This window comes from Lactuca saligna, chromosome 4, assembly GCF_052625555.1.
Source record: "Lactuca saligna cultivar CGN05327 chromosome 4, ASM5262555v1, whole genome shotgun sequence".
Classification (NCBI taxonomy): domain Eukaryota; kingdom Viridiplantae; phylum Streptophyta; class Magnoliopsida; order Asterales; family Asteraceae; genus Lactuca; species Lactuca saligna.
The window spans coordinates 103927235-103940553 of NC_136420.1; the positions used below are offsets into that span (position 1 = coordinate 103927235).

Here is a 13319-nt window from a genome sequence, read left to right on the forward strand (position 1 = left end):
AACAAAAACATAAATTATTGGGTATTAAAAGTTGATATCGTCAGAATTTGTTTAATAAAGATATTGGTTTCCATGACTTTTGTCATTCTTAAATTTATTCCTCAAAAAGAAGTTGATAACGAGAAAACCATTTCTCATCACTTGTATATATTGAGAAAAATATATTATATACAGACAATTTCAACATTTCAGCTTTCGAAATATAATGGTTTTACAACTTTTGGACGTTGCTAATTATATCGATACAGATTCACAAATTTGCTTCACATTTGAACTAACCATGTAAATTTATATAAATTTAGTTCATATGTAAACATGTTATAAATTATGGATAAATCACATTTGTTAAAACAATAGCAAAACACCTGGTCAATGTTGACCAGGTCAGTCCAACCCACTCGACTCGACTCGAGCTCGGAAAAAATAAAGTTCACCAGCTCCCCAAAACCGTTGTACGTGTGAGCTTGACTCATTTTTTAATCCATTAAAGCCTTTGAAGTTTGAATGTCCATCATGAAAAAGAGAGAAATAAGACTTATAAGCTCACACAAGGTTTCTTCCCCATCAATACGAGATAAAAGAAATAACTAATTTACTTATTTTTTTATAATTTACAGAAAATGGTGCTGACATGGCATGAAAGTAACTATACTATCATTTTTTTAATACTCCATTATTATTATTATTATTATTATTATTATTATTATTATTATTATAATTATAGTATTCAAATCAACTATCTTCATCCCAAAACTTTACAATATCATCTCATTCGGCCATGATTAGACTCATTATCCTCTTCCCTTTATCTCACAACCGATTGGAGCTTGGTAATTCTAGAGAGTAGGGCTGTAAACGAACCAAACGAACACGAACAAGGTCTTGTTCATGTTCGTTCGTTTAAGTTAGCCGAACAACAAACGAACACGAACGGATAAACGAACGAGATTTTCTTGTTCATGTTCGTTCGTTTAACAAATTACTTTGTTCATGTTCGTTCATTTATGTTCGTGAACATGCTAAACGAACATAAACGAACAAACATAAACGAACAAAGATAAAAAAAACACAATTGAACTTATATGAACATAAATGAACATATAATATAGCAATATAATAAAAAAAAACAATTGAATATAGATGAATATAAATAAACTTAAACGAACGAACATAAATGAACATCATAAACGAACGTTCACGAACATAAATGAACGAACGAGACCATTGTTCATGTCCGTTCATTTAACTAAACGAACGATAATTTTTGTTCATGTTCGTTCATTTATTAAATAAACGAACATCCTGCCGAACAGTTCACGAACGGTTCGCCGAACGTTCAGTTCGTTTACAGCCTTACTAGAGAGTATTTGATGAATACCCAGAGAAAGTTGAAGGCAAGCAACTTCGATTGGTTGATGAAGCCACATTCTCCACCAAGCTTACCATTCATGTGTTAAACTGTTGCACTGTATCTCAAAGTCAATTTATGAAAGATGAAGAAAATTAAGATTCGTTGAGACTTCATATGTGCTTTGGTTTATAACAGATTTTAGGCCATGGGTATGATCACAATGTGTTTACTAGAAAAGTGATGCCACGTATTCGCCACATCACCTCCACTACATGTTCACCACACATTCACTAGCCTTTAAAATGGTTATCACTATATATATATATATATATATATATATATATATATATATATATATATATATATATATATATATATATATATATGTTTTTTTATATATTTAGATTAAAATATAAAAAAAAAACTAAATTAATAACATAATTAGATATTTCACGTTACATAAAAACATAAAACATAAAATTTCAAATCTAGATTCCGAATAACCATAAAAAATAAAACTTAAAACCTAAATAACTAAAAAACATAGAAATTAAATATAAATATTAAAAACGTTAAAACCTAAAATCCATGCTTTTCTCGAACTTCTTTTTGGATTTTTAGAAACGCGGCTAAATTTTCCGGGTCGATATCTGGTTGCGGCTTCATGTTTAAAATTTGAAGATCGGTGAGTGCTTGTTTCCGGCGCCGAACATTCTCCGTTGACTCGTATTTTTGTTGTAAAAAACTTAGAGTTTTGTCAATTTTGTCCGCAAGCACGTCTTCGTTAATCGCTTTTCCTCTTGAAGACACCGTTTTTTTCCCTTTATCCCTTCTCGGTGGCCGACGAAGTTGGACTTCCGGTGGATCCTCCCATTCGGTCCCATCGAAGTCGTCATTGAGGTCGACACCAAAACCCACATCAGATTTCGAAGTTTTTGACCTTTTGTTGGAGCCGGTGATCGATTCCGAATGCGAAGTCTCCGGATTAAGGACCCATTTTGGACCCTTACGACAAATTTCCCACGTTTTTTGGTGGCCGAACGTTTTACCGCCGGTGGTAACTTTGAATTGTTGGCATGCGGTTGATAAAATATTGAAATCGTTGCTACCACTTTTATGCATATTTTTCAGATTTTCAAATATGTCGTTAAACTTGGTGCACACTGCTCGTAGTTCACGCCATTTTCCGTTGATCGTGTCGTACCTTCGACCTGTTTGCCTTCCCAAGAGCGAGTGAAAGTGATCTAAAACACGAAGCCAAAAACTGGTTTCCGTTTGCGTGTTGCGCGTCCTCGAGTCACACGATATAACAATCCAAGCTTTAGCCAAAGCTTCCTCCTCCTCTTCGATCCAGGTCGTTCCTCTTCTATTTGTAGCTTTTCCTATTGATTTCCTACGCCTAGATGGTTGTGTTTCTTCGACCGGGTCGTCCTCTTCGTTGCCCAAGTTTATAGTTGGGGATTAAGAACAAGGGACTTGAAAGGGTTGTGTTTAGAATTGTTGGGGTCGAAATTTTTGAAAACATTGGAATTGGGATTGTGGTAATTGTTGTTGGAAGTAGTTTGGTTGAAATGAAATGTTGGTAAATAGAGGTTGATGTTGGATTGGGGATGTTAGCATTTGAATGTAACCTTGATATTAATCATTTGAAGTGGTTGGGGCTATTGGAGTGGTAGATGTATTTTGATTTTGCTCCATATTTTTGAGAGATAATAAGATAGTAGAGAGATATTATTTGTAAAGAGAGATGTGTTTTGTGTGTTTATGTGTTGGTGTATATATAGTAGAGGAAATATATTGATTTTTTTTGGGGGGAAATGACATAAATGCCCAACAAACTTTCTAGGGTTGACCTTTTAAGTCCCTAAACTAATTTCGTGTCTTTATAGGGGCATAAGGTTAGAAGCAACCTGTCTTTTTAGTCCTTCTAACCTATTGTAGCCGGTTTCAGGGACACATCGGCTATTTTCCATTTAAAAGTCAAAATCACATTTTGACTTTCTCAAAATTGATTTCCATTTTGTTCTTATTATATACAAATACACCATAAACCTCCTCTTAATACTTCCTGGGCAGCCGAATCTATCCCGTAATCACAATTCTTCTCAAAATCTACGCCTTTTCCAGAAGGTGAATGTGGACGCAATTTGAAAGAAAGGAGGGCATATCATGAAGGTGAATGTGAGAGAGTTTTAGACGGTGTCATACGTCCCACTAATGGCATCACATACTTTTAACCTGATCTGTCCAACAACTGGAGACCAGAGACGAAACAAAGTGGTTTGCTCGATTCGATGGTTTTGATTTTGGAATAAGGCTTTGGTTTCAATATATTTACTGTCTCGGTTTTAGGTTTTGATTGGTTAAAAGGTATGGTTTCGGTTTTGAATTTTTTGTTTGGATATTGTGTTACATTGTCGTTTTGTTGGTAGCTTCATCATCATCCGTTCTCCAACATTTATAGGTTCCATCCACGAAGCCAAGTTTCTACATTGTGGCTCTATCACACATCTTCTCAAATCAAAATCTTTGCAATTGGTAATGTTTGAGTGATAATGAACACATATATTTGAATCATGAGGAATAATAAATTAGTGTTTTGGAAGGTGGGTTACGACTGCAACAAAGTTGAAGAAGACTAGTTTTTCATTTAAAAAAACCATTGAACAACAGTGGTGGGTTGAATCAAGATAACCCCACTACCACCAAGTCAAAGAAATGCAGGGGTACAAGCTGCTAATGCATGAGGTACAACTTACAAGTCTAGTGGATTCTCCTCCCACACACAGAAACACGTGATGGAAGACGACACCGTTGTTATCAACTGTTGGACGTAAAATGACACTGACAAACTTCGTATCCAACGAAACAAAAGGGTAATCATCGATAAAGGATGAAATTATACCAAACTCGTGTTCCAGGTTATCTGCGTTCACAATCCGCATGAGAAACAATAGCGTAGGAGACGTGAAGTTGTCGATCAACATTAGAACAGTAGTAAGAAGGCTCTCTGTTGGAAAATGTAGAAATGGGAAAAAGTGGGGCGAAGAAGATGAATAGTACTGGGTTAAGGAATAATTGGTGAACAAACATCTGATGTGGACAAGGGATAACCGGATGACCCCTTCATTTTGCTCAAAAGGACCTAATCGACCCGTCAAAGTGTAATTCGTTCCCTTATAAAGCCACAAAATAAGTTAAATGGCTAAATGGGTAAACCCTATAAACATAATAGGGCATATATGTCATTTTCCCTTTTTTTTTTGTTTGTTTAATTCACCAAACGGTCAAAAAAGAATGGTAAAAAAGCTTTGGCCAATAAGAAGTCGTGTAACCGTCCGTGATACCCATCAATCCGCGTCACATTAACCGGTAAGGGGTGGTGTTCACGCGTGAATACCCCTACACGTCACCTATTACGCGTAAAAAAGTACCCCATATGTATTTATCTATTTTAGGCTGTTAAAACGAATCTTTCTTTTGTTTTACTCTTTATCGTATTGAATTGACCCAAATTTAGCAATCCAAGAAAGTGTTCGCGGGCGAATATTTACTCTTTCAATTTCTATTTCAGTTCTATCATTAGCTCATAACTTTTCCGAATAGATGAATTGGTTTTTGGTCGGTTCCGCCATCCCGATCAATGAATCATTCGAATTCATTTTCACTAGAATCTTTTGAATTCACAGGTTCCATCGTTCCCATCGCTTCTTACTTAGCCTTAGAAACAAACTTCACCACAAATTGGTTTTGACCATTTATAATAGTGATATGGTCCATTGGTTTTAACCATTTATAATAGTGATGAGGCCCATGTTACATTAATAACTACTCAACTACTCAAGTACTTGTGTTATTTGGGCCAGTGAAACATCTTCAACTTTTAATGCCCGATGTTTTCTTTGAAATACAAATCCTTCGATTAGATTCCTCAGTTAATGCAAATCCCAACAATGTCTCCGTCCCTTTTTATTTCGCCTTTTTCGGAAAAAAAAAATGCGAAACGCAACTACGTTGATATTGGTGGTCCTGGATTGATCTCAGGACTCATGTTTTTTTTAGACAAGTTCCGGATGGTATCTATGTTTTTTGATCCCGTCTTAATCCTTTTGGTATTTTCTATTTTTTATTTTGGTTTCATATTTTTCGTTAACAAATGTTTTGTATATATATTAAAATGATAGAAATTTTATTAAAAATGATATACTAAACTTAATAAAAGAAAAGAAAAAAAAAACTGAAAAAGACTGGTCTTCAAAAAGTTCATTTTTTTGGAACGGTTTGATTAAGTCTAGTCTCGTTTTAGACCAATTTGATGTTTGAGACCAGTACGAAACCGGTCTTTTTTGTTTATGGTTCAAAGTTTCATAAGACTAATCAAGGTAATTAAATTTTCGATTTGTTCACATGTAGGTAACTATCTTTTTTTTGTACACATCTAGGTAACAAATTTTTTGAAAATGTTTACATATGACCATTATAACCTGCTATAGCAGGTTACATTCAGCTACAATAGGTCATAATGGTTACATGTGAACACTTTTAACAAGTTCGTTACCTAGATGTGTACAAAAGAAAAATAGTTACCCAAATATGAACAAAACCAAAAGTAAGAGTAAATTACACGAACGGTCCCTATGGTTTGGGGGATTTTATGCGTTTGGTCCCTAACTTATTTTTTGAATTCGGATGATCCATGTTGTTTATTTTTGTTACGCTTGGTCCGTGTCTTACGTAAAAAGACTATTGTGCCCTTATTAATTTAATTTTTTTAATTAATTTTCTTATTTATGTATTTTTTATACGTTTAAAAAACTAATGGACACCACATATCTGTATCTCCTGACCATCCCATCTCTCACCATCCTCAACTTCTATTTCTTTTCCATCTTTAATGATATCGACGTCTTCATCATCCATTCTTTTTCGGTCTGTCAACTCCAGCGAACCAACACCACAACCTATTAAAGTGAAGAGACAGTGGGTTATGGTGTTTGTTTGCCAGAGTTGAAGGACAAAAAAAAGATGGTGAATACTTCCATGTCTCTAAAGATTGAAAGAAAATAGAGGTTGAAGAGGATGTGAGATGGGATGGTGATCGGTGGGACCCAGATTAAATTTGTCAAATGTGGTTTTAGGTTTACGGTGACGAGATACAGATATGTGAGGTCTATTAATTTTTTTAAACATATAAAAACAAAACATAAATAAGAAAATTAATTAACAAATAAATTAATAAGGGCACAATAGTCTTTTTAAGTAAGATAGGGACTAAGCGCACAACAAAAATAAATAGTAAAGACCATCCGAGTTAAAAAAATATGTTAGGGATGAAATGCACAATTTCTCCCAAACCATAGGGACCATTTGTGTAATTTACTCTTACTTCTGGTTTTGTTCATATTTATTGTAACTATTTTTTTTTGTACACATCTAGCAAACGAACTTGTTGAAAGTGTTCATATATAACCATTATGACCTGCTGTAGTTGGATATAACCTGCTATAGCAGGTCTTAATGATCATATGTGAACGGTTCCAAAAAATTTGTTATCTTGTTGTGTACAAAAAAAAAATAATTACTTATATGTGAACAACCCGAAAGGTTAATTACCTTAATAAGTCTTATTCCCTGTCTTTTATAAATATTGTAATTTAGTCTTTTTTTTTTTAATAAAAGTAATAAAACCATAACGAAAACACCCTCATTCATAGTCTTCTTTCATTTCTCGCCAATCTTAAATACCTTCTCTTTCCAAACTTCTTTAAACCAAAAATAAAAATAAAAAACTGTGTTAGGAAACTCAATTTATAGTTCAACAAACCCAGTTTTTAATAAATCAACACTTCCATTTTCTGAAACAAAGAAAGTTTTATTAGTTTATGTAAAACTTAAATGTCACATAAAATGCGTAAATTAGAATATGCCACGTCTCGTCACAAAATAAAAGATAACCAACAAATTATTTAATCATTCACCGCAAAAGTTGGTGATAGGATACGATTCATCCCATAACATTCAAAGCATTTATAAAATTAAAAACCGAATTTCCTCAACTAACCCACAAATATTTATTACCCCCCCACTCTTCACCTCTTCTTCCATTACAACAAAGAACTAAAAATCAAAATCTATTAATTTATCACGTATAATAATACTATATTTACAAGCCTACTTTAATTCCTTCACAAGTTTCAGTTTATAAAAACCCACTAAAGACACTCTCAAAAAATGTCACACATCAACCATGCCACCTTTCACCACCACCTTTGCCGCCATCTTCCTCCTCCTTGCCACCACCTCTGCCAATCCAACCCAACGGCCGTTCAAGAAAATCTATGCATTCGGTGACTCCTACACCGACACCGGAAACACCGCTTCCGCTAGCGGCCCTAATGCCTTCACCTACGTTTCCAACCTCCCTTATGGCCGGACATTCTTCCACCACCCCACCAACCGCTACTCCGACGGCCGCCTTGTCATTGACTTTGTGGCGGAATCACTCTCCTTGCCCTACTTGCCGCCCTACCGCCACCGCAAAGCTGACACCTCGTTTGGTGTCAACTATGCTGTGGCGGGGTCCACCGCCATACCGCATGAGTTCTTTGTCAAAAATAACCTTACTCTAGACATCCAACCTCAGTCCTTACAAACTGAACTTGCTTGGTTTAACAAGGATTTGGAGGGGCAAAAATGTAAAAGTGCAAAAACAACTCCAAGAGAATGTAAGGAGGTGTTTGATGATGCGTTGATTTGGGTTGGTGAGATTGGAGCCAATGATTACGCGTACACCGTTGGATCTTCTGTTCAAAGCAAAACCATTCAAGAGCTTTCCATTCGCAGTGTCAATGGATTTCTAGAGGTAATTATTATACGCCAAATCACAAATAATAACAATCTATTGTACTTTGTGATCATATACTTTCTTTTTATTTTTGACTCATAATAACAACGCTACTTCAATTGTTTATTCATAATCATAACAACTTAAAGTTTAACGTACCTATATTTTTACCTGAAAATAGCAATTTTACTTTATTTTTATCACATGTATAATGAATAATAAGTATGTTGTTATTATAGATATGAAAACGTAAGCACTACAAAACAAAATATGTTGCTGATATTAATCATACGAAAAGATATTTATTATGGATTTCTAGAGATAATTATACTATATGACAAATTGTTGGTAACTAAAACATAATTTACTCTCGCTACTAATGTAGGCAATATACTCTATGTTTTACCTATAAAAATAACCTATTTGCATTTTTTTACATAATAACATTGTACTTATAAATTTTTTACCAAGTATAACAACATGCTTACATTTCACTATCAATATGAGTAAGGTACTTTTAAGTTTTTATTTACCAAAATTTTACCATATACACAATATCAACACAAAGAACATTATGCATAAGAATCATGTATTTTTGGCAGGCATTGCTCAAAAAAGGTGCAAAATATATGGTAGTGGAAGGCCTCCCAACCACGGGTTGCCTAACCCTATCCATGGCATATGCACCCGAATCAGACCGTGATGACATAGGATGTGTGGGTAGTCTCAACAAACAAAGCTATGACCACAACACCATTCTCCAAACCAAAATCCAAGATCTCAAGAAAAAGTATCCGGAAGCTATCATTATTTATGCTGATTACTGGAACGCGTACCGCAATGTCATCAAGAATGCATCCAAATTAGGGTTCACGGAGCTTTACAAAGTTTGTTGTGGGTCGAGTGGTAAGGGTGCACCATATGACTTTGATTTGTCTGTTACTTGTGGGTCCCAGTCTTCGAGCTCGTGTCAAGAACCTTCCAAGTATATTAATTGGGATGGGGTTCATTTAACAGAGGCTATGTATAAGGCTGTTTTTGATTTATATGTTAATGAGGGGTTAACTCATCCACCCTTTGGGTCATTATTGACTAGCAAAAACTACTTGGGCTAGACTATTGCGAACCCCTCTTTTTGTGTTTTTGTTTTGAGTCTATGATCTTAGCATATGTAGGAGTCATATGTGTTTATTACATGGAATAAACTTGGACAAGGCATATACGCCTTTTATACTAACAAAAACGACAATGTGTCTTAATCACACCCACATCAATTTCGATCCAAATACAATACAATGCATGCTAAAGGCAGTCTGTAGAGCTATTTTTGATGATAACGAGGGTATTTAGGTCTTTTATACATACAAGATCAAAAACCCATTCCTATCTCACCAAAAAAAATTACAAATTTTGTCTCATTGGGATGGTTGCATGTCAAATAGAATACAAACGTAAGGAATGAGAAATACCACATCATATGAATTCCTTTTATATCATGAAGAAGAAAACCTAAAGACATTATATATGATATGAGGTTCCATCCGTTTCAGAATAAGTGTCTGTTCTTGACTTTGGAGGTCAAACAGAACTGCTTTTAACTTGAGAATTAATATGACTATATTTAGATCCCATGATGAAATTTGAATGTTTCATAGAATATAACAAGAACCAGACTGAAGAAAAAAAATATGGATCCAAACGCAGTTTTCACATCTAATTTGGATTTAAAAATTGCTAGGATTGACTTTCAAAAGTCAAAAGAAGACAATTTCCTGCAACTAAGAGTAAAAACATACTGGAAGCTTCAGAGAACACAATCTCTATTGGAAACGATGGTTAAGTTCTACACTAAGAATGTACACCATTTTAAAATTACAAATATACAAGAAAAAGCTAACCACATTTTATCAATTCAGATTAAAATAAGTAGTCATTGTATACCAAGAACACAACATCTGGGACATCTTTAGGCAGCTTATTAATGTAATTATAGAACCTTTTTTTGTCCTCCTTTGACAAAGTTTTTTGGTCAACCACATCTCCTGTACATGGGAGAACCCATAAGTCCTCCGAGTTCACTCTCTTCAAGCTACCACGACAAAAAGGGCAAGATACTGACCTCATGTTCCTGTAAAATCTTGAAAATTTAGCCTAAAAAACAAGAAAGGTGAAAGTGAAACATGTTATAAAACTAACTTACCAATCATGGTAGCAATTGATGCACATTGCATGACAACAGTTTGGCAAAACCATTTTGGTGCATGGCTCTAAGCATATACCACATTCGTCTTCTCTTTCCATATCAACATCGTTATTTTTTTGTATTTTCTTTCTGGAATTTGTTCCAAAAGGTTGAATATTCTCTTCATTCTCTTCCATCTCCAATGGATTTGTTCGTAGACGTTTGAGAGATGGCAATATCACATCTGAAATTTTCTTTTTGTTATTTTTTTTATTATTATTATTATTTTTTAAATCGATAACAAAATAGTTTGTTTGATGTTTGTTTGCATACCGTAGAACTCTCTAATGGTTGCCTTTCTCCCAAGTGAAGTAAGCTTTGGTTTCTCATCTGGCAAGACCTGAAACACAAACCAAATGATGTTATGATGACACTTGCAAACATGGAATGATGGAAATGATAAAGAAATTTTGTTCATTGTTGTTTGGTTATTTACGATACTAACCTTGTGTACAACCACGTAACAGAAATTTACACATGTTTGAAGGAAACATGAACATGGGAAATCGATCCATTGGAGTAAAAATGATAAAATGTATGCCATGTCACTGTAACCTAACTCCATTTGAAGACACGCTCCACTTTTATCCCTTGGAATAGAATTTGCCCTGTAGGTAAAATGATTGAAAAATACATGTAAAGATGTTGACTTTTGGTCAGATCGTTGATTTAGAGTAAAAAAGGGTTTTGGGGATTTTGAAGATTGGGAATAAAAGGTGTTGAAGGTATGTAGACAAACACGTCGTTAGTTGTTTCTCTTCTACTACCCCAAAAATAAGTTGAAAAATGTAAAGGTTGTTGACTTTTGGTCAAACAGTGAATTCAGAATTGATAGCATTCGCTTTTACCCTTCGCAATTTACATACACGCATGCTAATTTTATAATTCAATCTCTCCAGTTTGATTAGCAAAGTTGAACTATAGAAACAGAGGAAGAAGTACAAGTAATAAGTTTCTCTGATTATGTCAAATGTAAATAATAATATTGCCAAAACTCAAAAAAGACTCAAATTGCATTACCAAATTGAAGAACTGATACCCGTTCGTTCATTAGTTTGTAATTGCAAAATTGGCATAAATCCCCAAAAAATTAAACACCCACAATTTCATAAACCAAGAATTCCCTATAGTTTCAACAATTTGTGTAAAACAATCAAGAAATTTTACGAAAATTATAACAATTTTGACCTCCGAACCAAAAGATACCCATTGTTTTATCGTGCACCATCAATCCACAAAAACACCAAACAAGCTCTTAACAAAATTTTACCAATAAGCAATACGTGAGAAAAAAAATCCAACCACACCCATATTCACATCCCATTAGACAACCCTAATCCAGAAAAAAGCTGCAAAAACATAACACAGAAGAAGATAGTGAGAGTGAGAGTGAAGAGGACTTACAGCATATTAGCAAACTGTATATCAACCTCAAGAACATTCAGTGAATCCCTGTAAGAAGGACATGATGCAAGCTGATGATAATAATAGTTATCCATAATTTAATTAATCCCAAGGAATCAACTCGCACTTCGCAGACTCCCTTTCCTTCGAAAACAAGGAAAAGGGAAAACGATCGGCGAATTTTTTTTTTTTTTTTTCAGCACGAGAGTTGATATAAACAAATAACGGGATTAAATACTTTTAACTTCTTGAAATCAGGGGTTGAACAGGCGAAATGGGTGGGGAAAATTAATGGGGATTTGAGAAGAGGGTCAGAGTTGTTGAAAATAAAATGAAACTTTGACTGCGCTTTTGTTCAGCGACTCCATCAAAGACGGGAAGGTGGGGGTTAGAAATGGTGAATTGTGAAATGACAATTTTACCCTTATGGTATTGAATCGTACGGCGTACGGGGATTATTGAAGATTCTAAGTGGGTTTTACTTTTTTAAAGGTAAAAATGATCGAGATGAGTTTTAGTTGCAGAACCACCACAAAGGTGGTAAAACATGAAGCAAGTGGATACCAGCTGCTTTTGGCCTTATTCAGGAATGATTTATTTATTTATTTATTTTCCGGTAAAAAGGAAAAATATCCTAGAAATAAACTTTTACTTTTTACATATTTAATATTTTTTTATATAATTTATTACCATTCTAATCGATTGACATGTTCAAAAAATATTATTAACCTTATATTTGTTGTTAAATAAATATCATTAAATTCATATCTTTATACATATTTTACACTAATCTGTATTTAGTCATTTTCATTTTATCACATCATCATCATTTAAGATCATCTTCTATGGCCACTATAATTCCAAAAAAATATATATCATTTTAAATGTTTATTTTAAAAAATATATATATTGCAAAACATATAACTTCTTTTTCTTTCTTTCTAATAAAAAGCCACCTCCCCCACCCATCTCTTTACTAATATCGACATCCCTTATACCACCACTTCCATTCATTCATTTTTCTCCTCCTTTCCCTCTCTTCCTACCAATCACCACTACCATTATCAAAAAAACTAATCTCAAAAGTAAAATCAATTCAAACTCATATTTAAACCTAAAAATTGATTCAAACCTCTAATCAATTCAATCTCATATTCCAACAATAAAATCGCATTCTTCATTGAAAGTAATTAATTATAACACACGATTCAAGAGGAAAGGGGTGATAGAAGGATATTGAAGTAGGATGGTTTTCACAAATTAACAGGAGATGGAGATGAGCATATGAATGAGTTTAAAAAGAAGAAAAATCATGAAAAATCATGACAAAGATATTTGGTAAGGGTTAATACTACCATTGAGAACGATAATGAAGAATTTATTAGGCATTTAGATATTTATAATCCTAGTATTGGGATGACTTTGACAATAAGTTAAGAGATATTTTAATTGAAAAATGGCTAATATTTTTTTTTATT

General features: G+C 33.9%; 2 protein-coding genes across 2 annotated transcripts; one reads left to right on the top strand and one right to left on the bottom strand.

Annotated features, from left to right (window-relative positions):
- The first annotated feature begins 7548 nt into the window (after positions 1–7548).
- On the top strand, positions 7549–9438 carry LOC145042542 (GDSL esterase/lipase At3g48460-like). Its single transcript, XM_078990987.1, has 2 exons — positions 7549–8213; positions 8798–9438. The coding sequence occupies exons 1-2, from the start codon at positions 7599–7601 to the stop codon at positions 9308–9310; spliced, it is 1128 nt and encodes a 375-aa protein (XP_078847113.1). The 5' UTR covers positions 7549–7598; the 3' UTR covers positions 9311–9438.
- A 431-nt stretch (positions 9439–9869) lies between these two features.
- LOC145042544 (E3 ubiquitin-protein ligase AIRP2-like) lies at positions 9870–12183 on the bottom strand. Its single transcript, XM_078990988.1, has 5 exons — positions 11842–12183; positions 10883–11045; positions 10711–10777; positions 10396–10621; positions 9870–10323 (listed from the first exon to the last, which is right to left on the bottom strand). Exons 1-5 carry the CDS (start codon positions 11934–11936, stop codon positions 10113–10115), a joined length of 762 nt encoding a protein of 253 aa, XP_078847114.1. The 5' UTR covers positions 11937–12183; the 3' UTR covers positions 9870–10112.
- Between the last annotated feature and the right edge of the window lie 1136 nt (positions 12184–13319).